The sequence below is a fragment of the Ailuropoda melanoleuca genome, chromosome 2 (genome assembly GCF_002007445.2).
Source record: "Ailuropoda melanoleuca isolate Jingjing chromosome 2, ASM200744v2, whole genome shotgun sequence".
NCBI lineage: Eukaryota > Metazoa > Chordata > Mammalia > Carnivora > Ursidae > Ailuropoda > Ailuropoda melanoleuca.
In genome coordinates this window covers 175,452,289-175,479,469 of record NC_048219.1, presented here as the reverse complement: position 1 = coordinate 175,479,469, position 27,181 = coordinate 175,452,289, and the positions used below count along the sequence as shown (strand labels likewise).

At 37.1% G+C, this 27,181-nt stretch overlaps 1 protein-coding gene across 5 annotated transcripts in view; it reads left to right on the top strand.

Moving 5' to 3' along the window:
• Nucleotides 1-944: 944 nt before the first annotated feature.
• Nucleotides 945-27,181, top strand: part of ERBB4 (erb-b2 receptor tyrosine kinase 4) — a 1,065,595-nt gene continuing 1,039,358 nt past the window's right edge. For all 5 annotated transcript variants that reach the window (XM_034655108.1, XM_019802141.2, XM_019802140.2 and 2 more), the window contains exon 1: nucleotides 945-1,754. In XM_034655108.1, coding sequence (XP_034510999.1) covers nucleotides 1,673-1,754 — 82 coding nt within the window. In that variant the 5' untranslated portion in view covers nucleotides 945-1,672. The remainder of the gene's footprint in view (nucleotides 1,755-27,181) is intronic.

Below are 27,181 nucleotides of genomic sequence, written 5' to 3'. Positions count from 1 at the left end.
GGGTACAGTTTCAGAGATGTAAAAGGCAAGGGATATGTACACTGATATGACCCAATCCCAGGAATTTTTTTTTTAATCAAGAAAGGCACAGAAACTTCTATAGTTAGCAATAAACTGGGGACTGGGGAGTGTGGACTTGCAGAGTGACAACACAGAAGGGTCCTAAAGTTGGGGCCACTGTAGCATAAGCCTAATCATTTGTGTTGGTTATGTCCTGGCATGGCCTTAAGTTCTTTCAAATTGAATAGCTGAGGAGTGGGACAGTTTTTAGAACCACATTCATAACTTTGGACAAGAATCTGCTTAATGACAATGAGCCCCAAACCAAGTTGTCCTAGAGTCCAAGGAAAAGGTGAAAAGACTTATAAAGCCTGAAAATCAAAGGATGTAGCTATACAAATGTGGTCAGTTTGGGAGGGTGGGAATGGTGGGAGAGATGGCATAGTTGGGAAAAGGGGTGATTGTATCCCCAGGACCTAACCAGCAGAGGCTACCGGTTGCTAAACCACCTTTTAAACTACTTCCTGAGTGTGGAGCCGGAGAGGTTAGAGAAGGGTGAAGGCTTTATGTCCGAAGCAACGTTTTCTTTTCTTCTATTTCTAGGTCCAGTCTGTGGATGAGCACGGTGGTGCAATACAGAAAAAGGTGACATTCTTGTTTAAAAAAAAAAAAAAATCCGTAAGCCACCTTCCGGTGGTCTCCGCACTCCGCAGGCCTCCGCACTCCGCCGGCCAGCTGTCTCTGGCCTCTGTTTCAGTCGGTTGTCTCGTGTGAGCTCTTTAAATCCAGCTTCCCCGCGTCCCCACCAGCACGCGCCCGCTCCCAGACAGGTGTTTTCCCAACTCCTGAAACTGAGGATTTTGGGGAGTGTCTGAGCCAATAAGATTTCCCTTTGGGGTGTGGGCGGGGAAAAAGGCGTGGCTAGTTGGGTCAGAGCAGGGGCGGGGTTTTCGCGGCTGAGCAGAGCCAGCCTGGTTGCGTGGAGGGTTGTTTTATCCGCCCCCCCCCTTTTTTTTCCCCTCCCGGAGTCTTATTAATTTCTCTGTGGGGCTGCAGCTGGAGACCGCGGAGCGTTGGAAATGACGCTCGGAGCTTTAATTACCGCAGCCGCCGGACAAGTGTGAGGAAAGCTGACAGGAAAAAGAAGGACAGGATCGGGGGAGAAGCGAGAAGCTTCCCCCCCCCCCGCCCTCCCATTCCCTCCCAATTTGGACTGGAGGTGCAAGGAAACTGAAAAGGGAGCCGAACATAGCCCGGCTGGGGGGAGAGGCCGGAAACCTACCGCCTCTTTGCAATCAACTTTTTTTGGAAACCTTTTTCCCCCTTCCTTTTTATTGTTGACCAACCAGTGAGAGAAAGTGAGGAGGGAGCGAGAAAGCAAAGGCTCACACAGGAAAATAGCTGCACAGTCCGGCGCATACATTCGAGCACACTCCCACACGCGCACAGAAGCGCGCGCACTCACCCCCTCCTCGGGTCCCCGGACCCGGACCCGGACCCGCGGGCGCTGACTCGGTTGCCCGTGTTTGGAGCCGGTGCACCGCGCACGTCGCGCGCCAGTTCCCCTCGCGCCCCCAAGCGCGCCTGGCTGAGGGATCTCCTCCGCGTGCCCGAAAGGGGATATGCCATTTGGACATGTAATTGTCAGCACGGGATCTGAGACTTCCAAAAAATGAAGCTGGCGACAGGACTGTGGGTCTGGGTGAGCCTTCTCCTGGCAGCGGGGACCGTCCAGCCCAACGCTTCTCAGTCAGGTGGGTCGCGCGCGGTTCCTTCTCGCGCTCCAGTTGTTGAACCTGCTGCCGCTGGCTTGGCTGAGTCGGGTGGCTCTCTCGCCCCCTTCGCCGAAACTGAGAGACCCTCTGGCTTCCAGGCGTGGAGGGACCACTCCACCAGGGCCTCTTCCTTGGGCTTCCGTTCGTCCCTCTTTCTATCCCCAAACTTAACCTTTTTGTGTACCAGTGTTTTATTTATCGTGAAATATCACTCTGCGACCCTGTCCCTTTTTTCTCTTTCCTTAACCCCCTATTTTCTTTATCGCGCGTTTTCGGTGAGCCTAAGCGGGATCCCTTCTGGTCGCGCCTGTTGTGCGGGACATGGGAGACACAATTCCCGAGTTAGAGGAGACGGTCCTCTACCCGTCCCGGCCCCCAAGAGTAAAAGCTTCCAAGAAGCGCGCACCGCCGTGCTTCGGAAGGGCTGGAGTCCCGGGCGGTGTCAGCTGGGCCTCTTGAGAGCGGGAGGGCTGTGGGGAGTGGAGCTTCGAGAGCGGGGCTTTGCACCTGTGTGTGCTGTCGGAGGCCGCCCCGTGCCCTGTCGCCGGAGCTTGCGGGGTCAGACTCGACTTGAGCCCAGCCTGGGCAGCTGGAGCGCGGCAGGAGGGCGCGCCTCGGCCGGGGGGCACAGAACTCTGGGCCTCCTACGCCGGCGTCCGGGAGCCTTCGCCCCCATTGACTTGAGGGAGCTTGCTTGCCTGCGTGCTCTCTTTAAAAAAAGGGGGGGGGTTGACATACTTGAGCTGGGAGTCCGGCCTTCCCGTCGGTTGCTGTGTTTGGCTTCAGGAAGAGTTCTTCCTGTAGTTCAACTTGCTATTGGCCGGAGTCCCTCCAACTTCTCTGTTTACTGCCCCGCGCGGCTGCCGAGCCGACCCGTTGCGCGAATTGATTTAACCCGAGGCGGGCGCGACTGCGCTGCCACTGTTTTCAGGAAAGCTTGAGCCCCAGGTACCTGGACAAGCAGAAGGCTAATTGACCCCCGAGAGGCAGCGGGGTGGGGCTGGCGCACCGCGGCGGGCAGGGCTAATGACAGCACCTGCAGCGCGAGGTTGCTCAAAGTTTCTGACACTTGAGTTTCCTGGGGATGAAAGTGGGACAGGAAAGGACGGAGGACCGGTGTCTGATGCAGCCAAAGGGGGCCTTCTGGAGAGCGGGGGAGATTTCCGGAGCCATCCGGGGCTGGTCGCTGGAGCGTGGGAGGCCCCTAGAGGAGATAAAGCCCCCGGGAGCGGCGATAGGAGAGCTTTAGGCCCCCGGAGGGTGTCCTTCTGACCTCACCAAGAAAACAGCGCGCTGTAGCTTTCCCGCTCCGCCCCCGCCGCTGCCGCCTACCCCCTTAGCCTAGTAAATAACAAGGTGCAATCATCGAGCCTTTCAAAATGACCTTCGAATGCCACCAATGCGCGCCGTTTGTACTAGCCGTTTGCACCCTCCCAAATACTCCGAAATTCTTCATGCATACCAGGTCCCGCGCTCCAGCCACCTCCGGAATTACACCAACACGGACTTGAAATTCCAAGCGGCCTCTTAGATACATCCCTTTTTATCTCCCTCCCCACTCCGAGTCCCTTCATATTTTCCCTCAATGGGTTGATTATGCACATTGACCCATTCAAAAGCATTTGCAACCGACATGCAGACTTAGCCGAGAGGAATTTCTACTAGGCAACCTACTGGGGGCTGTCTGGTTCAGCCTCAGCCACTGGGGGACCCGGCTCCGAGTACGCAGCAATTTGGTATTAACTGTGTGGCTCAGGGTTGAGCTATGCCGAAAAGCCCTTTTCAGAATTTCTGCAAAGAATGTAATCCAAATTAGTTCTGCAGCTGTCCTCTTCCTCGTCTCAGGCGACACCGCCTCGCGCCCTCGCTGGTCTCTTCTCGCTTCCCCCAGAGAATTGTCAGACCCACAAGTGAGCCCATTTAGAGCGCGAGGATTAGCGTGCCATTGTTGTTCCGTGTGTGACTCTGTACTTGAAATTCTAGGGGCACAAAGGCGAGCCTCACTTGTTCAAAACACAAAGTGATCTAGATGAAAGGACCGCACAAAGAAAAGCTCTCGGGTGCATCCCTGGTATAATTGCAACACTCACGCTAAGGTGATCCACTGGAAACTCTAAATGCCCCTAGGGACTTCTTTTTTTTCCCCCTATCCCACCCCCACCCTGCCGCACCTGGCAAGGGAAGTTCAGATGGTTTTAATATAGTGCTTTTATAAAACCAAGTTACTGTCTGGAGTATGAGTGAGGCTCTGTGTGTTTGTGGCTGTGTATGTGGGGCTGTATGTTCCCAAGTAAATACATATTGCGTGTATCCCCTCTCGCGGTTAGCAGTCAGTAGCAGTTTGGAGGAGTTTGTTTTGGTCCAAATGAGAAATTAAGTGCGGATAAGTAAACTAAGCTGCCAGAGGGCGACAAGATGTTGAGTGAATTGCTTTTAGATGAAACAAATTAAGGAAACGAGGGAAGACAATCTGCTTCTCGCATTATTAGACACGCTTGGAGTTCAGGGGAAAGCGGCATATTTTTGAAATGCTAATTTCTTAAGAAGCAGAAGGAATGCACCTTATTTACTGCTCTATGTGAACAGAATAAAGATATGGGTGGGTGGGGGGGAAGATTCTGTTGTATTGATCTAAGATATTTATTAAAATAATTGTAATGGAAAAGGATCTATTTTAATTTTTTTCTTCTTTTGCTTGGGGAAAAATCAGCTTTAGAGAAGACAATTTTTAAATAAATCTTAAGGACTTTGTCTCATTTCCAGTAATTCATTTTATCTAGAAATAGTATATATAGCCAAAGCCCCTTTATATGACTATTATAAAGCCTTTACCACCAAAAGGGATAATTTCAAAATTTCTCTTTTCCTGGCATGATTGAAAAATGATATCACCTTTGTATTGAAATACAATATATAATATTGAAGCAATGCTCTTACATACCTCAATAGATATGGGATGAACAAGTTCATTTTCCATTTCTTATTTGCAAGTAACTTAGTTGTGCTTTTCATACTATAAAATAACACACATTTTTTTTCCTACATATTTAAGATATATCTTCAAACTTAAGGTTGTTTTTTTTTAAAAATACATTTGAGAAGAAAAAAGTTGATAAAACCTAGATAAATGATGAAAAAGATGTTTAAATACATTTTCAAAAAAAAAAATCTTGCCTGCACGTGTTTACTGTAAGCACACCCATGGGATACACTTTTTTTTTCTTCTAATTTTGAAATTCTTATATGTGTAAAAGGGATCTTTTTAGAAGAAGGTATTTTTTTCTTCAGAATGCGTCTAAACAAGTTTATACCTATTATAACCACAAGTAACTTGAAAATACTATAATATGGACTGTTATGATAAAATTGTATGACTGGTTGTGTCATGATTCCTCAGCTGATTTTTTTCCTTTTCAACTAGACTGCTTTTATTTTAATCTTTCATGCATATGAAGTCAAATTTTTTTGAAAATTAATACTTAGTGCTTTATATATTTTTTCATTTAGTCTCTGGAAATGTGTCTTAATTAAGAAATTACATTAGAATATTTACCAGGGCATGCACTTCATGGAAGATTTATGTATTTTTTACACTAACATGAACACAGTAAGTTTGCATTGGCTGATTTTTAGAGTTTGCGTTCATTTGAGGGAAAAATCATATTTCCTCCTTAAAGTGGATTCAAATATTTAGTATTCATGAGCTTTCATGCCTTTAGTTCTTAAATCGAAGTACTATTTATCATCTGTCTTATGCATTCACCCTTTCCATTACTATAGATTCTTTCTATACATCTTATTATTTATTGAGTTTACACATGTGAATATATATATTTTTCCCTCCACCACTAAGTGTATTCTTTTTTGTGTGTGCCTTTCCCAGCAACCTGCCACTCAGCCACTGCAGGAGTCCTCTGAGCCAGTTTTCATTCTTTCTTTCTGATAAATCTGATACGGCTGGTTGGCCGGACAATTGCAAGCCATTCCATTGCGCAGATTTATTCCTGAAAGAAAATAAAAAGGCATCGATCCAAGATCACTAGCACATCTCAGAAACCCTGACTCCAAGGCCAGATCTTTCTACAGAGAAGTCCCCTTTTCTCTACTTCTTTCTCTCTTTCCCCTCTTGACCAACGATGGAAGGTAGACAACCCCATTTAAAAAATACTATGGATGCAAGGAATTATGCTCTAAATATTCTCTGAAGCCTTGTGATTAGAGCCACCTTAGATTAATGACTATGCAAGGTGCACATTTTAGACAATAAATTGAATTAGAGTGCCTTAAACATTACAGTGCTTTAGTGTCATGTTTATATTATTTCAAGCCAGTTATTAAGAAAATTTAACATATTAAAAATAGCAACAAGTTTTTGCTTTATTTTACAATGTTCTGCTGCTGTTGGATATCTATGTGTAATTTGTAAGTGCCCAAAACATAAATGAAGCAAATGACCAAAAAAGATGTTCTGTTACCTGCAATCATTTTGGCAGTTGCTGTTTGATTTCACCCTTTTGAGAGACTGCTTTGTAAAGATGTTAATGTTTACATTAAAATTAGCTTATACATGTTCAAGCCTACAGCTGTTCTACAAAAATTAATTGTCAAGTATATTCCACTGTTATCTTTTACAATGATCTGAGTATGTATTCAGGGCAGAATCTAATTATATTATAAACTTTTCTTCAGGTATATCATTTTAGGAATGTTCTCCTGTGTTACATTTGACCATATGGAACAAAATTGCATCTTAAATCTAATCCTCATTTCCTGGATTATTTTAAATATTGGGCAGTTGGAGTAAAACTGTACTTTTCATGCTTTCAAACACAGTTGTTGACTGGAGTTCACAGTTTATACTGACAATTCCTTAATTTTCTTACAATTTTTTAATGAAAAGATCCTACATCAATGTTTCCTGAGGCTGTAGCTGTGCTACTTACTTTGAAGGAGACATTAGCTGCCTGTTTTATGCTTAAGTTTGACATAGGACATAGGTAAGTTTTAAATCAGGATTTCTACATTGTAGGGACAAATTCCTCCAGTTTCTTGTTAATACCTGGGGCAGCTCACTCCATGTCTTTGTGATTTGGCTTCTGTGCCTGAGGTGAAAATGCATGTAATATACTCTATTTGTCCATTGTATAGCAGTTTTCTGAAAAATGGCTTTAAAGTCTTCCCTAATATCAAGATACATTCCAGTAACAAGTTCACTGATATATTTTAAAATGTGTATACATACATATATAAATAAACACAATGTAACATAGTGTAAAGTTTCAGCAGAATATCTCTTTGGGGAGAAAACCTTTTGGTTATCAAACAAAAGCATTTGTACTTGAAGGCCATTTCTCCAAAATATTACTTTGCAGAATTGCTCTGTGGTCTTTTTAGATTTCATTGTATATGGTTTTTTCTCTCTTTCTGGGTTGTTGATAATTCTGACATATTTATTACATAAATTGACCTATTTTCCAAATCTTTAATTAAAGCTTTAAAGTCACTTTCTTGTTTTCATATTTGATACTTAAACTAGTGGTTCCTATTTGTATGAATTTTTCAAGAGGGAAGAGAATGGTCTCACTTTTATGACCAGAGGTGAAATATATGGGGCCGAATTGTAAAGTGTTTTTTTTTTTTTTTGAACATATAGTAATTGTTTTACAGTGGTTTTCATTTTAAGTGATTGCCCTGCAGACCCGTTGCTTTGCACAAATCCAGGGCGCAGCAGCCACATAGAATTTAATGGGAATGGAGCACACCTGAACTGTGGGTTGCAGTACAGCAGTCCTCCTGTTGTGTGATGATACAGCATAAAAGTTAGAAGAATTGGATTCTGGTCATACAATCATTTTCTGTGTGGTCTTGGGTTAGACTTCTTGCTCTGTCTCAATTTTCCGAGTCTCTATTAGTGTGGCTAAGGTGATACCTGAATGATTAACATCTTGAATTTTTAAAATGGTTCAGTTAGACAAAAACAAAACAAAACAAAAATGTTTAGAGCTTTTAGAAAGAGAAATCCTTTGGTTTTTAATTAATTTTGTTAGTGGATCTTTTTTCATGTGAATTCATGTGTGTAACCCTGGTATCTAAAATGGGTAAAAGGGGAAAGGAGAGCTGCTTCTGTTAAAGCTGCAGCTAGATGACAGCTTTGTGCTCCCTGACTTTGTCACTCCCCCAATTTCTTTCCACTCTCGCCTCCACTCTCCTGTGCTTGCTTCACAGAAATCTTGCGCTAGTTAGAAACTATCTGGTGCAGTCCGATCATTTTTTAAGTGAGGAAACTGGAAGCATGGAGAAGTGAGATAATATAAGTTAGCTGGCAGCTTCTGACACCAATATCATTTTTTTAACACACACAGAAGTACTTGAAAATTCAAGTTGCAGACACTTAAAAAAAAATAAACAAAGACAAGGTTGGTGTTGCTTTAAAAGAGAATTGCAAAGTTGAAATGAAAACAAATGGATCAGAACTATAGGCCTAACTATCATACTGTGAAGTTCTTTTCAAGGGGAGGACCGTGGGATCCTCATCATCCTTAATTTATATTTAGGAAGTAATCATTGCATTTATAGCTTGCTACACGTTAAGATTAAAAAAAAAATAGAGTGTTAACCCTGAAAGTCAGATAAGAGCATCTATACTACTATCTGTATACAATAGCACCTTCTTTTACCTGGGAATTTACTTTGGTTTTCTCTTACCTGAGTCTTTATGAAGATGACCAATAAGTAGAGAATGGTTATATCTCTATTCTGTATTAAGTAATATACAAGCTTAAATAAAATGGCTTATAAGGAATAGACAGTGGGTTCTTCATCACCAATTAGTTGGTGGGGACAAGGGTCCATGGGAATGGGAATACTTGGTAATACTTCAGATTCTTCCAGGCCCCTCGTTGGGCCCAAGGTTCTTTATATTTTCCACTGTCTTTGTTGGGCCTTCTTTCTTCAGATCTCTACTAAGATCACAGTTGTATTCTTTGAATAAGTATATAAGCTAAGCTTTTTAAGTACTAAGATTTTATAAAGGTATTTCTGTGGCAATGTTTGCCTCCTCCTAGTTGCCTTCTATAAGATGTTGCCAGTGGGCCTTGTTACTTTGCAGTGTTGTTGATGTCACCTTAACTCTTTCTGATTGTCTCTGTTTTCTGTTAAGCACCAGAGCTTTCTGGGATTTGATCAGCATTCTCATGGGCCATAATGACAGAAGGGAACATATTTTGGCAGGAAGAGTCACTTCCTGTTAGGAATTTGAGATGAAAATTGACCCCCCGTAAAATATTAACATAGACACACCATGAAACTTCCCGTGCAACATCATTAAACCTCTCCCGTGAGAAATAGCTCAGGGTCATTACTGTTAATCATGTTATTTCCAATATTGTAGGATTAGTGAAGCATACTAAACACCAGTAAGAATATGCGAGACTCAGCTTCTGAATCTAGGAAGTTAGAGTAAGTAATGGGTATCCAGGCTGCATGAATGTTTATATATATTTCATTTTAAACATAGTCTAAAGGTGTTTAAAGAAAAGACAATGAATGGTGCCAGTCAGCACTCGTTTATTTCTTAGAATGATCAGACTTGTAAATAATCAGTTTCACCTACCTTTTTACTACTCTTCTGATCTTTACTAATGTCTTGTCCCATCTACATCCGGTATAGGTGGACATTCAGGTTTTAAGCCTTAAGGATACAAGTGGGAATTGTAAACCTGCTTTGAATAGATGCATCTGCTGGTCATCTGTGGTCTGCTAAGGACATCTCATGGCTAGGCTGGTTAAGACTGAAAAAAATGGCAATAGATTCTCCAGGTTCTGTGACTATATCTAGTGTGGTTATAGCTTGAGTAATAAGTAGTACAATTCTCTATTTCAGGATGGGTTGCCATCACTAGCAGGGGAATGCCTAATTGAGGTCATGGATGGTAGTGACTATTTTGCTTTAGGCCAACTCTCCTTTTACTAAAATCTGTCTTTGTCATTATTTTCTATTCTTCCCTAAAGCCTTAGAGAATATGAGAATATGCATTTCTTTCTATAGGGACGTATGAAAACCAAATAAAAATAAAACAGAACAGGATTCCTTTTATTTACACACTTTTCATTTTCAGGAGTTCCTTTTGTCCTGTCATTTTGTCTAGAACTAAAGCAGTTAAACACATTTTTGTGTTTTTAAAATGGAATTCAATTACATAGCTTATCAAAGTTTACTCCGTAAGACTTTTATTAACCCCATCTAGTGTTTAAAAACCTCAGAGCAGGGCTATTGCAAGATCCTCTGTACTGGTCCCCTTGTTGATGTCCTCTTACCTCCAAGACTTCCTTCTTATCATTGCCAGATGCCCATTTCTAAAATAATACTTTTATTATCCTACTTTCTATTTGGAAGCCTTCAATGGATTTCCATTGTAAAGTTCAAAGCCTACTAAAATATAGCATTCAGATTTTTAAGAATCCATTCTTAAGAGTTTTCTTAAGATGTGTTCTAAGAACCATGCTGACCTAGTCAGTATTCCATTACTATCCCTTGCTTGTCTCTGTGTTTGCTTACTCCCTTCCCTGGAATTCATGGCTCACTTGGTGCCTCTGCCGGTTCAAAACTTTGAATCTTTTCAATTCTACATTAAATCATACCTCTTCATTACATTTTTTTCACTGATTAGCCTATAATCCATATCTATATCACTTATCTGGCATTTAATCTTAAACCATAGTGCAGTTTTAACTTTTTAAGAGCAGGAGTTTTTATCCCCTGCCGAGACTAATGCAGTGCCCCATATATAGTAAGCTCTTTAAAATATTTTTTAAGTGAAAAAATAACATACATTTTCTGAAACAATTTTAAGCTCATTCATGGATGGTTATTATTTGTAATTAAACTATATAGTGCACAAAGTAAGCTGTTCTAAAAACATAATTATAGAATTCTTAATAATAGATATTAAGCATGTTTACCCTGGGAATTTCTTTAGTTGCTTTCTTGAGCTTCCTAGGATATTTCTTTCAATGGATTGTTTCCAAGAATATATCATTTGTCCCCATTCCCATTTTTAGAGTCTGTTCATAATATGGTACAAGTATTTCTGTTGGTTTTATTTTTGGTGAGTTAAATATATGTGAATACCATTCTTAAATGTAACTGTTTTAGTGGCCCACTATTTTTATGTTTCATTACATTGCTATTTCTTATCTCCATTTAAAAATTTTAATAAGTTTTTAAGCAGTAAGCATGTACTGATTCATCAATGTGTTTCAGGACAATGTTAGGAACAGGAGGACCTATAAGAAGCTCAAAGTGCCAACTTTCTCCTTTCTTTTAAGGAAGGATAGATGAGTCCAATAAAACACAATATAAAAAAAAATATGTTATTAAGTGGTTTTCCAAACATTTGGGAGGCACATTTGCCTCCAGAGAGATGCTAGTATTTCATGAAAAAAGGGTTCCAGACCAAATGTGATATTTTCTATTCCTAGATATATGTGATAATACAACTTTGTTATAACTGAGATTTCCTAGTATCTTAAAATAGACAAATACACATCTGTCTACCATTTAAAAAGTGTCCTATGAAGAAAGCACTTTAGCATAATTAAACCGAGGGGTGACTGGGATTCTCTTAGCTACTGTTTTAGATGATCCACTCTGCGTTCTGAAAATTGCTGAAAGGATTATAGTATTTTCAGAGTCAGATTCTATGAGTGAAAGATGCTCTTCCAGACTTTTCTTCTTCAATTACCAGGTTCTAAGAAGTCACCCTTTCTAGGTCACTGCAGTGCCCTGCTTGTGCCTTAGCTTATAATGGCTTGAAACAGTTAATGTAGCTTTCAGAATTATCTAACAGTCTGCAGAGTAATCTATTAATGAGAGAGTTGGGCATGGAGACCTTAGCACTTCTGTCTGAATTCTTCTACAACTTTCTTGATTGTTTTTCCTTTAAGAATTCATGAGAAGAGAGTTTGAGTCAGGGATTATTGTTCCTACTTTGTAGGTGAGGAAATAAAGATATAAAAAAGTAGAAGGTAAGGGTGAAGCCTGAGTGGTGCATTAGTCTGGTACAGTTACATGTCTGTCCCGTCCTGAGAAGCAGCTGGCTCTGACTTCTGCTTAAGTGACAGAAGCTAGGGATGCCTCTCAAAGGCATGGCTCCACCACTGTACTTACCCCACTGTGTGAGAAGGGGATGCTTAGCACACCAGATCCTTCTGCCTTCAGGTCAGCAGCTCTTTTTGCTTTCCCTGTAGTCATGTGAAGAAACTGGTTCAATAAATCCTTTAGGTTATATTGTATTTCTCCTCCTCCACTGGATTCTCCATAGTTCTTTGTATTTTGTATATTAAAGGAAACAATCATGTAAGCTTTGTCTTCTTGAAAAAACTTCAAAGCAGAGGTATATCCAAGGTTTTGGGACCTGCACTTACACAATTTTGGGAACTTCTTTTAAAACAACTCAGAAATAGAAATACAAATTAAGAACAGAGCCTTGGAATGCACCGCTGCAAGAGAGGGGCTCTGAAGACGAAGCCTTAAAAAACAACAACAACAACAACAACAACAACAACAAAAACAAAACACCTTTATGGTAACTCTCCCTGTGTTTAAAAATTATATATTTTAAGAAAAAACATCATTCCTCTTTTACTAAGAACTTTGAGTGTGATTATTTTTCTACTGCATGTAGTTGGTGTCCACTATTAAGAACAGGTTGCTTCAAGGAAAAAAAAATCCAGTGGAATAAAATCACACTGTAAAGCACTTCAGTATGTCTTTTGATGAAAGTATGTATTACGTCTAGACAATTTTCAGAATATTTTTCTCTAAATATGACTATATTTAGAGAATTTTTCATATTTCATATTTCAGAATATTTTTCTCTAAATATGACCATACCTGGCCAAATTCAGGTATATATCTGTTTTCTTGATATTCTATTTTTAAGTATGGATCATGTAATACTGTCTGTTGTACAGTTCCATAGTTTATAATGTGTGATTTAAAGGAATCTTGCAGTTTTGGTATGTAAAAGTTGTATTACTAAGCCCCTACCCCTTGAAATATATAGCTCATTAAATTTTTAATCATTTGTTATTTAACATGGATAACAACCTGTCTTTGACTTTTACCCTCTGGCTAAGTTAAGTGTGGCCATTTTAACTACAGTAGACATTATTACTAGCTGTGAATGAAACAGTGCATCTCAGTTAAAATCAGTACTCTGTTCAGGTATATGGTAATATTTTAAATAATATATTAACACATTTAAGTAACAATAACAGGATTGGTATTTCAAGTTACACTTTTACTATGTAAAAATATCAACTGAACAGTTAATAATATTTCCCAGTTGTTTAAACTTCAAATTTAGCAACCTATTATCCCTGGTGATACATCGAAACGTTTTAAAGTGTACTTAGAATTAACGGAAACTGAAGTGATTGGTATTCCAGTATCATTCTTTAGTGGCCTTTTTTTTTTTTTTTTAAGTACAGGATGAAATTTGAAAGTATAAAAAGCTCTAAGATAAATTGAACTAGACAAAACATTTTATGCAACTGTTGGTGAAAGGGGCATTAGTTATTTCTGTGCTTACTATATTGCTTGTGGCCAGAATTAGAACACCATGAGCCAGAGAAAGAGATAAGACAAACAATGGCACGCAGCTAATTTTGTTTAGCAAATTTAGATCTGATACATGCTTTTTCACTCCTACAAAACTGATTCAGTCACTCTTTGAAAGGTGCAGATGAAGTTTGTCTCCCACAGTTTTAACAGCTTTCACTCAGTATTTATAGGCTCTATAAAAATAAATTTCTGTAAGTACCATATTTCTCACTGGCAGAAAGAACACTGTGAAGGTAGATTTATAAATGAAAAAAAAAAAAAGGAAAAACAGAAACATTTCAATTGTTCCAGGTCTGCAAAGAATAAAATATGTCAAGACATCCAAAATATCTTTGTTTCAAGGGCATATATAGTCAGTTTTGGGTATTCAAGGATTTTGACTACATGTGAGTGAATCAGAAGTCCCATTATTTTATGGTAATTTTGTGATTTGAATCTGGCGTGTGGTGAGACTCATATTTTAGAACTAGTCATTCATCTGCTATATAAGCCAAAAGGATAGTATCCACTAGTATCCACTGTAATTATCAGGAAGTGTTATAAAACAAAACAAGCAAGAAACTCAAACGTGGTCTTTGTAAAAGGTGCCATCATGCAAAAGAAAATAAATTTTAGTGAAATTTCTGAAGGAGGCTAATTTGTATGAAAAAATGTCACAAAATATGTTACACTTGATAGAAACATGATTCAGGGCAAAGCCAGGAGTTTGTACAATAATATCCATAATTTGAGACTGTCCCAAAAAATCTAAAAGTCTTTTCTAGCGCAGTGAATTATAAGATATCTGAAGGTTATAATGCTATTTATATATCTGCTGGAGCTTTGTCATGGCTCAAGACTACATTCTCCATAATCAAGCTCACTATAGAGAATAATTCTCATATTCATGAATTGTTCATCTCATCATATTTTCAGTGGTTATTTCAAGGTTAATTTTTTCAGACAGCTTCTCTCTTGATTAAAGTCTGTAGTAATTGTATATGTGCTGATATAGCACATGAAAGTTTTAAACTAAAGACATCTTTGATTTCATACCAAGTCAAGAACAAATGCTCTTCAACGTTTCCTACTCACATATATGAAAAATAACTTTAATGTTTATTCTTAATTTTGACTAAGAATGTGAAGACTTTTGTTTGGCATTTTCAAAATCCTGTGAATCCTTGTGTCCTTTAAGAGTATGAGTAGAATAGTATTTATCATTACTAGGACTATTATTCAAGTGCTATGTTCCTTACAATTTTACTGATTGCTAAAATATTAAAATACATTCTTATTTGATTGGCTTTCCCAGATCCACCCCCTATCCCCTCCAGCACCCCTTTCATAGACTTTGCAGATCAACTAAAGAATTAATACCTGGCACAATAATGGACCTGTGTATCTCTGTTCTGGCATATGCTATGGTCCATTCTGATGTACCTTTTTGCCATTGTAGTCACTAAATACTTTCAATGTTACCCTTACACATTATAAAAGTTTTGTCATAAGTTTTAAAAATAATAGTGTATGAATAATAGACTAACTTTGCCACAATTAAGTATTAGCCAATTTGAAGAAGGCATGTTTCCAAGTTAAGTGTATAATAGTATAGGTACTTTCTTATATGACCCAAAGTTTGAAAAGAAAGGGCTTAAAAGTGATAGATGTCATTTGTCTGTGTATTGAATTCACCTAGGAGAAAATCACCTGAGGGAGGCAGGCCAGAGGACTCAAATAAAGTGGGTACTATGAATTTTCCTGAGAATGGATGTAGATGATGATGTGTCATATGTGTCTATAAATCGGGCTGCTGAAAAATCCTAGCAATTTGAATTTGTGATTGCCATAATTTATGTGATAACAACAATATTACATGCTTACATTATTAATCAGAATGAACAGTTATCCGGCAAGGTGTCATCTATCCCATGTGTGTAATAAGTCACTTAAGATATGGGACTGTTCCTTGGTGGCACCATGCATACTCTTTTCATTTCTGGTGGATAAGGAGAAGAAAATTTTATATTTACATAATTAAAATGTAATATCACGAAAGAAATTGTGACTATCAACTTAATTATGATGCTCTTGGTAACTTAGATTTGGACATGTGATTTATTTATTTATTTTTTGCAAAGAACACTGTATTACAACAGAATAATAGAGTACCATTTCCCTTAAAGAATGATTAAAGAAAGAAGGAGATGCCAAGTATGGAAAAGAGGAGGCTTGGAAAGGGGGCATGATAACCATCTTCAAAAGTTAGAGGGCTGCTACATAGAACAGGGATTAGCACTGTTCTGTGTAGCCTTGGAGAACAGAAACATTAACAGCTGTTTGAAATTGTAAGGCATCAGATTTCGATTGAACACCATCAAGGAGTTTCTCACAGTTAGAGCTTCCCAGTGTTGGAATGGTCTGTCCTGGGAGGTAGTGAGTTCCTTCATGTGAGGGGTGGTGAGCTCTGATTTAACCTCTTATGATAAGGAATGAATGAGGCAGCTGAGGAACAACTGGTCATGATGTTGGGGGTTGGGGTTTGGGTTCAGTGACTTCTGAGGGCCCTTTCCACCCATAGGGTAGGGTCTATTACAAGTACACTGTGCCCAGATATCCTTTCTGGGTCTCTGAAAAATAGAACCAATGAAACCCAAACTCCATGTCTCTGTGGCTAGGAGTCCCACTGAAATGCTTTTTTACCATGCTATCTACCCTTTATAGATGGGTGAATTTGTGAAGGATCTTTTAAAGATTTATTTTCTTATATATAAGATATTTTGCTTTTGTTTTTTCTCAATAGTCTCTGTATTAGACTTCCATACCTCTAACCAATGTACTATCACAAATAATTCTCAATTTTTAAAAATTGCACAATGTGGAATGAAAGTATACAGATTTGCAATCATATGTATTTCATTGTCTCCTGGTTTTATGCCAGCAAGTATTTACAAGACTGTGTCTAACTAGACCAGAGGGAGAAATGCATAAGCAGGTGGAGGCATAGGCAGAGCGGGGAGTTAGAAATCTGCACCTCCAGTTGTGAGTGGAGGATGCAGTGTTGAGAAATAGCAGCAAAAGATAAGCACTTGGCTAAAGGGATTGAAAATCAAAAGGTGGTAAAAAGAGGAGGTTATGTGTGCATGCCTCACTTAGTTACAAATAAAATAGATCTTTATTAGCTTGGGAAATACTTTACTTCAAGGCCTTTGACATTTCAGTCTCTTTTACTACTTTTGGATCTACGCTGTAAGAAATACACGAAATACCATTTTCACTTTTTTCTTTTGTGCCATTCTTTTAACATCCATTTAGGCTTTCCTGATAGGAAAACTGCATTCCTGCCATATACTACCTTCCGCCTTACATTGTCCTGATTTACCACCTCTCTTCACCGTTGGCAGTCTGTATCAGTTATAATGCCTCCTCTGCACTGAGCACTGTGACTGCTGGTGGTCTCAATGAATTAACCTCAGTGTTCCCTAAAACTTGCATGGTAGGTGGTATGAGCTCCATTTTGTAGGTAAGGAAACTGAGACTCATTACATAATTGGCCAAAATCACAAACCCACTTCTCTGCAGAGGCAATATTCTAATAATACACTTGAATATTATTGAGAATACTTTAGACTTAGATCTTGGTTACTTAACTTTAGAGAGACAATGAGCGAAGACAACACACTCAACAAAAATAAGTTTTTCTTAAGTTTCTATCTAGCCGTGATCCTCCCTTTTGTCTTAGTTTCTTTGTCGCTGCCCGTCTTACCACTGTGTAGATTACTCTGAGGTCTTATGTTTTTCCAGCAGCTCCAGGCCCTCCTGTTTTTACTTCCTGCTGAGGGCCCTCACGTGGATATACCATAGTGTCTCCAACTCAAGATGTGCAACGTTTTACTTTTTTCTTTTCACTGTTGAGTATGCTTTTCTTCATTGGTATACATTTTTTTTAAAAAACACAATGAACTCTTCATTGGTAAAAAGCCAAGGAATCATAATATCTAACCTTTATTAAAGGCCTATATGTCAGGAAGCATGCTAAGCATTTCTCATACAATATCTCACCTAATCTTTACAGCATGGGCATTACTGTCCTCATTTTACAGACAAGGAAACAAAAGATTAGAGAGATTAAGTAGTTCACCAAATGGCACACAACTGTACAGGTGACAGATCTGTGACGCCTAAGCTCCTACTATTTTCACATGGTCCAAATATCAATATTTTATATATGAAAATAAATCTTCTAAGAAGGATCATGACAGTATGGCTTAGTTTGTTAACTATTTTAGGCCATTGACAATTATTTTATTTGATGTCCATAATAGTTATTTAATAACCAGGTGTATTTGTGACTATGTCAGACTTAGAAACAAGATATAATGTATAAATAATATATGCTACTTTTCTATTGTCATATTATAATTTCTAATTATAATACACATAATTTCTAATATTGTCACATAGCTATATAAATACACTTAAAATATTTCAACTAGAGTGATCAGTTTAGTCCACTTTTCAAAATGATAATATTAAGTAAAATATTGCAGAGGTTCAATAGAGGATCTTAAGAATTGAATAGTCCAGGTTTGAATCCTAACCATGTAAAAATGGGTTAATTATTTGAGCTTCCTAAGTTTCAGTTTTCTCATCTGAAACTGTAATACTAGTATCAACCGCATAGTTGTGAGGATTAAATGAAACAGTACATTTAAAACAGTTACCAACCTTACAGTAAATGCTCAATAAATGGTAACTATATTATGTATACTATCCTGGTATTAATAGTAGAATGATACCTGAGGCAGTTAAAAGAAAAAAAATCATAAATTTAAAGTTACAAAATGTTAAATTTGGGAAGACCATGGACTTCCTGAAACTATTTCATAACTTAAGTTCTGTGCCCTATGTTTATAAACAGGTATGCAATATTGGTTTGCAGAATCATTGTATATGGATAGGCATGAGTACTATAAATAGACTATTTGGGAAAGAATTTGGCTCTCTCTAAGGGGCAGTTTTCTCAAATCATTTTTCCTTCATATTCTGTTTTTATAGTTTTGGTATTAAAAAAAAGAGCTTACAGAGACAGTTTTGTTTCAAAGATTTATGTTTACCTGGCAAACTCGAGTCTTCTGTCCTTTCATCCTTATTGTTTCTTAAAGCGCTTTCAAGAGAAAATGGTTTTTAATCAAATTCATGAGATAACTTTTTATGTTACATTTATAGGCATTTAAACTTTTCGAGATAGGGCACAACTAATATAATGTATGACTGAATGTAGTTTTGGGGAAAAAAAATCTGCAGGCTAGAGCAAAATCTTCAAGATCTATATACAAATACTGAACAGATTTTGCCACATAGAAGAAAGTCCGTAAGTTGTGATTATTAAATGTTTTTCCTCTATCATAGTTTGGTCACATTTATTTAGATAATTACAGAATCAGGTAATGGCTATGCATGTCATAATAAGGTGTTTAATTCACAGGGCTGTACTAATAACGCTCACTCACTGATTAGCACTGGAACACCTCAAAACCTTTCATTTTCAGAAAAAACTATTACTAATGGGAAGGGCAGTTTTTGCTCTTCTCAAGTTGACTGCTTGCTTTCTTGCAATAACCGTAAACTTCCCATAGCCAGTGAGTTCAATCAGGAAAATAGTTCTCTCTCCTATTTACCCATTTGGAAATTTTCAAGAATGTTGTGAATTTCCCATTTTGACAAAAAATGAAAGTAAAGAGAATTATTTTTATTTTTATTTAGGCTATTACCTTGAGAGTGAGGGGTAGGTAGAAATTTAGCTTACAAGCTCCATTACGTTGTCTTATTCAGCTGACAGGTGGTGCTTCAGAATAATATGGGTAGTAGGGATGTATGATTAGTTTTCTATCAGAGTTTCTGGGACAAACCAACTATGAGTTATACCCTTGAAATAAGAACCTTTTAACATAGAGTTGTTTATTAGATACAGGTGTTGACTTTTGCTAAGACCAAGATCTCCTATAGCTACAACTATACTTTTTACTTAAATGCAAACCAGTAAACTGGAATATTAAACCATAACCCAGTCCAATATCATTGATATTCCTCCGTTGATTTGTTATTATCTATCATTAATGTGACATTCTCTTTAACCTATGGTTGATCACAAATTTAGAGNAAATGCAAACCAGTAAACTGGAATATTAAACCATAACCCAGTCCAATATCATTGATATTCCTCCGTTGATTTTGTTATTATCTATCATTAATGTGACATTCTCTTTAACCTATGGTTGATCACAAATTTAGAAGACAGATGTGTTATCTGCATATTTGAATACAAATATAAAAAATATTCATCCAGTGAAGATGTCCTGATATATTTTAAACAAAGATACTATGAGCAGATGAATGCATTTCATAAATGACAATAGTAGTTACTATGGTAACCCTTAACCAGGTATTTGGTGGTATAATTTGGATTAGTCCTATTCTACCAACAGGGTCACAAGGTAATAGAAATGAGAGTAATTAATATTCAAGACCTGAGGGTTTTTTTTAAAAAAGACGATGTGCTGAGTTTATGAGAGAAGCAGGGATATTGAACAGGGTAAATTAGATTGCTAGAAATGAAATGACCACCACATAACATTCAGCCAGTCTCCTTCCTTTATCTCACTCCATGCTGGCTTTCCTTTTAGATCCTATTGTCTGCCACCCCTGAGTGGTTCTAATTGCATCCATGAATCAGGAACCAACTCATTCTGTTCTTACAAAGCAGTCTTAATCTTTCACTGCCAGTCAATACCCTACTTAAGTACCAGTCTAGAGAGTGCCTTTTCCGTTAGAAGGAGTTTTTTAGTTTTGTTACTAATTTTGATTCTCTTATTTAAAACTCATCATATAATTTTAAAACACTGTGGAATTTGTTAGGGTTCCCTGTGTTTATGAATTAACACCCTGCCCCAGCCCCTACCACCAAATAGCAAATATTCCTCTTACTGACTTGTGCATTTAGAGGAATTTACAAAGGTGCTAATTGTGTCATTTATTTCCCTCAGTAGTTATTTAATATATGGTCTTAATCTGTGTGTAGCACTTTGGATTTTTAGCTTTGATGTTGTTTAATTTTATTTTATTTCAAATCATTTTGTACCCTTAGTTTTCACAAATATACTAAAGTGGATTGTCTATGAAAATATCTGCCTGGAATGAAAATAAGCAGAAAATTATTGATTTTTAAAATGAATTATTTCCCTCAGATTTTAGTGAGGACAATTTCAACTAGCCATTTTATTTACCCTTTATCATTTCAGGCAGTAGCTTTAATATCATCAAGCACACTATCACCATCAATACATTCCTAAAAAAGAACATGATGATTCGCAATTTTTTTCAAAAAGAGAGTTGGGAAGTTGTAGGCATTATGCAATTAAATTTTGGTATATTTCCATTACATCAAACTCCTTTTAACTCAGATTAAATCATATTTCTCACATTTCTAATTAGATTTTAAATAATTCCAATTAAGTAGACTTTATCGTCTTTTTGAAAAAAAATTAGGGATGAATGGTCTATCGTATATTGCTAAGAAGAAAAATAGCAAGCACTTCGAGAAATAAAGTTTAGAAAGGCAGTGTAGGTTTTGTAGGTTTTTCATTCTTCTCCACCGCAAATCTTGATTAGGAACACCAGTGCATGTGATTCTGGGAACACGCAAGAATGGAAGCACTGGTAGGTCCCAAATAACTATTTTCAGAGGAGGTTATTAGCAGCTGTCCCTTTGACTGTGATCCCCATTTGGAATAGTCCCAGAACTTGTGAAAGATATCTTCTCTAGGATTATTGCCTGACACACAACTATTCATGTCCTAAGACCTCACATTTATCCCCCACCTTCTCCCCTGATCACTGTTCCTCCAGCGGGAGTTTGATGTGGAGTTAGGGGCTGGGCTAGCAGATATTATTACCTCAGAATAGTCATTATTCCTTTATACCAATTCTCTCCCCCCCCCCTTTTTTCTCTATTTCAACTATGAAAAAGTTCAATTAACAGTTTGATCTCTCTATTCTCTAACCTATTTAGAAATTAAGTCTAAGTGGATTGCCAAAGTTGTCCTTCACAACAAAGATTAAAATTGTACCTAGCGGGGGCTTATAATGCCAGAAATGGTTTATTTTTATACAAATATTTTGATTCATGGTGGTTTCATGCATCACTGCAATTCTCTTAGCACATTATGTTATGCTCTATAGTTTTTACAAGTATGCAAATGTTGAAGTGTATTTAATAGCCCTGACACTATTAAATGTCCAGTTATTTCTTGAGATTTTTAGGTGGGTCTTGGGAAGTTCTGAGATGAAATTATATAATTTGTAATTGAGAAATAACATTCATTCTTGAGTAGAATTTGCAGTGAGGGCACATGGAGGAAGAACTAATTGATGCCCTATCTATGATCAGAGGCAATGATGAGAATTATGTTTTCTCAGATTATTTTTCTAGACATGGACTCTCTTTGTTACTTGAAAATTGTAAACTGAAATGTGCTTAAATGGAAAATCCATTGCTTATTAATTAATTTATTATTACATTAGACTGATTTATGGTCAATATTGGCCAGTGATATTGTCACCAAAAACTATTCATTAAACAAATAGTGTGTGTGTGTGTATATATATGATTTATATATATATTATGTGTAATATATATCGTAGCTGAGAACAATGGAAACTACATAGGTATTCCCAATTAGCGACACACTTTTAAGTGTTCTTTCCTAGGTTTTTCCTTATTGGAGTAATGTATTAATGTATTTTTATAGGTCGAAAATTGAAACAGCTCTGCACTGTAGGATTGTGTTATATTTTCTTTCATACAGTGTCCGGTGTTTTAATTCTTATAATAACAGGGTTGTTCAGTTTGCCAGCAGGAGGCCCTTCAAAACAAGATGATGCCTCTTGGTTAGCAGATTTCTGTATAAATAAATAGCACCCTGCACATTCCTTTCAAATACCAGTGTAAATGAGATAATGCTATATAACTTTTTTTTTCATTTAAAAAATAGATGTATTCTGTCAGTGACCTGTAATAAATAGCACTGCAAGGAGAAGCGACAGCCTCATTCACCTTGCATCCATGCAGAAATAACTGAGTTCTATTTCCATGGCTGGAGAGAGAAGAAGAAAGAAGAGAATGAAAGAAAAGAACCGACCTTGGGTTGTAGTTACTCTCATGCTAACAAGGGGGAGTTTACACAGACTATTTTTACTAGATTGAATTTACCACTCAACACACAGCAAAGAATCCCTGGATACTAAACATTTGAAAGTTATTGATAATAATGATGTGGTGGATATATAGTGAACAGTCTGTTTCCCTGAATTCGATATAGTTTTCTGTTAACTTTTGATCAATTGGCAAAATAGTGAACTGAAAAAATTTTATTGATTGAACATAACGATGTGGTGACTGCAAGTAGTTTCTGAGCAAGGATGACAATGTATGTTTAAGCTTTTCTAATTTAAGACATGACAATATCATTTCCTTCATATTGTCCTCAAGTCTCCCTAAAAAGTGCCATTAATTTTGAAATGTTTCATATAATAAGGGAAAGATAAGCCCTATGCTATAGAACAAACTAAAACTGAGAACTTTACATTTTTTCTTAACGAAATTTTGAAAGATTTGGTAGTTCTTAGTTTTAAATTGTGATTCACATTTAGTTATTCTTAGAATTTTTAAATCGATATTATACAGATGGTATAAAAATATACAGTGATTGGGGGCCTGAAATTAAAGCCTTTGTTCAAACTGTCTCACATTAAAATTTATGAAAATCATGTAAACATACTTCAGTGAGATTCAGTCCATTGCAATTATTTATACATTCTGCCATTCATTTGTCCAACACCTAACAGGCATTGCCCAGCAGTGGGATCAAAGAGCCTGGTATGCAAAGACCAAGACTAAAACTATTTGGCCCTGGCTCCACAATTAGACTATTTCAATCTACATAAAAAGTCAGGACTAAAGGATTTTAATATATTTGCCATCCAGGAAAGAACATCAGTCACTACAATGCTTGATATACTCAGAACCTCTGGGCGATTTTTATTAATAAGCATATAAATTCAGCACATTCCAGCGAGGTTGCAGATTATTTTGGTTATTGTAGTATTAAATACATTTTAATGTTTCCTCTGTTTCTAATACATATGAGACTTGGAATTGTTTGCAAGAAGAGTTCTTAAAATGATCATTTTTTCAGTTATTTTACAGAAAATAAATGTAAGACTGAGAGAAGTTATTTCCCTAAGAATAAGCATCCAACCAGTGGAAGAGACTGGTAAGGCTTCTGGTCACCAGGAGGCTATTACAGGTTAAATTTGCCAGGAGTCAAAGTTATAAGCGGATTTTTGACTGCAGTAGGGGTCAGTCCCCTAGCCCCCACACTGTTCAAGGGTTAACTGTATTTCCACAATTTCAGTGCAGAAGATCAACACAGGTGCTATTGATGGTGAACAAACATAGATTTCAAGAAAGGGAGAAAAAACCTGGAATAAAATGCTGTTGTCTTTTCATGTCTATAGAAATGACTTTTTTTTTTTTTTTTGTATTCCTGTAATGTTTAGTTGTCTTAGAGCTTTCTGAAACCATTTCCAGTTAAGAATGGATAACAATTCAGGTAACATGGAAAATGGTCTGTTCTAGGGTATAATAACTAAAATATGAACTTTAGGTTCTAGGTTTGGGAGTTGCTAGCTGTGTGATCTTAGAAAACTTAACTTCTCTGTATCTTAGTATCTTCATCTTTAAAATGAGAGAAAATACACTCCTACTTCCTGGGGTTGTTTGGATGATTTTATAGCAAGATGTGTATAAAGCACTTAGCATGGTATTTGGCTCATGGTAAGTACTAAGGAAATATTTCTGTATTTTTATATCAAGATCTTTTTTAGATAATTATTTTTAATGCTATATTTAATACTATATTCAATGCTTTAGATAATTATTTTTTAAAACTATCACATTAATTTATGTAGGGTGCTTTTTCTTTGATTCCATTTCAGAATACTGAATATACAAAACAAAGTTTATTTCATTTAATACACGTTTATTGAGTAGCTACCTATGTATTGGGAGTTTGATTTACAGAATTTATTATCTAATAAAAAGTGTGTGTATGTATGTGTACGTGTATGAATCAAGGTACATGACCTGTTCAAATAAACTAGTATTTGGCAACCCTGATATTTAGATATAGTAATATGCATAGAATGAAATATTAAAGTAAATACCGAGTAAAAGACCTTTGGACTTGAAAATTTTGCAGATAGAGTCAAATTTAGTCATGTGTCTTGGAAAGCTACTAGGCTTTGTCTAGTAGGAAGGAAATGAGGGAAGGCATTGAGATGAAAGGAAATAGATTAAAATAATATTTATTGGCCTACAACATACATCAGGCTCTGTGCTAGGTACTTTCACATAAATTATCTCTATATTTCCGACAATACAGACCTGTTTAAAATATCTATATTGTATCTGTGTTTGTATCTGTATCTATTTTTCTTAAAGATTTTATTTGTTTATTTGAGAGAGAGAGAGTGAGAGAGTACAAGCAGGGGGAGGGGCAAAGGGAGAGGGAGAAGCGTGCTCCCCAGTAAGCAGGGAGCTCGATGTGAGGCTCCACCCCAGGACTCTGGGATCATGACCTGAGCTGACGGCAGATGCTTAACTGACTGAGCTGCCCAGGCGCCTGTGTCTGTATCTATTATATTTCTACATTTACATTTATCTCTCAAAAGAGATGAAATAATTGTATAAAGTCTAAAAGTTTGTAAGATACAAAGTGGGGATTTAAGTCAAATTTTTCCTGATTCCAAAGGCGTGGGGTAGAAATTAATAGTGGGTGTTTCAACAGTGACTTCCTTTACTTATTTCTTACTAGCAGAGTAACATTTAGTTGAATGTGTCCCCCATTCCAGAGGGTTGAATCATAATTACTTTAAATCAATTTTGTTTCCCATCCTAGTGCTAGATTCAGTTATGAAAATGTGATAGAATACCGGTCAGTGAAAGGGGACGTATGATGAGCTTCAAGTAAAAGGTTCCCTCACTAATGAAAAGGGATACACAGGGGAAGCATTCATCTTTAGGCTTAGACATGTCACCATGTGACACCTGGAATTGTGGCAGTCCATCCTGTGGTCCCAGGTGAAGACATCAGTGGCAGCCCAAAAAAGGTAGCATGGAAAGACAGAAAACACTTGGATTCTCCATGACCTTGCTGAGCCTGTGAACTAATCATGGATTATATCTATCTCTGGACCTTCTATATGCAAGAAATTAAATCCCACATTTTTTAAGCCACATTTATAGCCAAACTATTTTAATTGATACAAACCCTAAATCTTCAAATACAATATCCTGACTTACTTGTTCCGTTATGTAAGTAGCAGATTCATTCAAATGTCTTCCTCTTCTCTTTGACTATCCCTTGTGGCATTAGGAAGACAGGTAAGTTTGAAGGAAAAACAAGCTGTCTACTTAGGGGCACCTGCGTGGCTAGGTTAAGTGTCTGACTCTTGATCTCAGGGTTGTGAGTTCAAGCCCCACACTGAGTTCCACACTGGGCATGGAGCCTATTTAAAAAAAAAAAAAAATGGTGTCTACTAGTGTTATAGAATCCAGGTCTGAAAGAGATGTGAGAATGGCGACTGACAATGAAAAGGAGGGTTACTCAGAGTTGTTAGGGACATTGTTATAAATTCCAGATCTTTGTTGTATAGATAATTGCAAGATTTCATTATGTTTTAAATTTGTGTTAAATTTTGTAATAGTTATAGGAGATATAGTAAAACTGTATGGCTCCTCCTTTGGATATCCTGAAGTATCCATTATTCCCTAAATACTATACTTAAACTTTAGGTAAGGATTTGATTCTCATGAATGTTTTGTGTTTAGGGTAGAAGGTATTTTACCTCCCACAAAGTGTTGCCCTTCGAAGCCCAGTATAGAGTGTTTACCAGCTTTCAAAGAAAAAGTACACTGTTTGTGGAAGGCCTAAAATTGTTTAAGAAGATACATAAAATTAAAAAAAAATAGCACTAAAGTAGCATCTTTGGTTCTATACATCTATATTAAGTAAAACTTTTTAAATGTATTTGCAGGGGGAAATATTTAATTTGGAGGAAGATGAACTGTTTTCTTCTGTTTTAAAATTATCTGTTGAGGCTGCTGTAAACAAGAAACTGGACTAATCATTGATACATAGTAATTGTGTTACATTTAATGTTTTCTTCCTAGTATTTGGTTATGATTTTTTGGCTATAAATCAAATATCATCAAAATAATAAAGTCATTTGACACTCCTGGTTATTCTATATATACTTGGAAAATAATATTACTTCAAATCTCTATTAATTAATAGGCATTTGAACTGCTATGACTAATGACTATCAGCTTCCTCCAGATAGATATTTTACTAGTGGAATATGAATGAGTGTCATGCCATGTTAGCAAAAGTCTCACTTCAAATATTGAAGACTGACATATGATTTTAGGCTTTTCAATCAGATAAATATAATCTAAAAAAAATTGAATTGCCCTGCTATTCTACTTACTGGCAATTATGTGGTCTCCTATTAAGAAATTTTATAGTCTGTTAGTTCATTTTGTCCCTACTGTGCCATAATATATATATATATATATATATATATATATATATATTTAATTATGTTCACTTAGTCACTGTATAGTATATCATTAGTTTTTGATGTAGTGTTCAGTGATTCTTTAGTTGCATATAACACC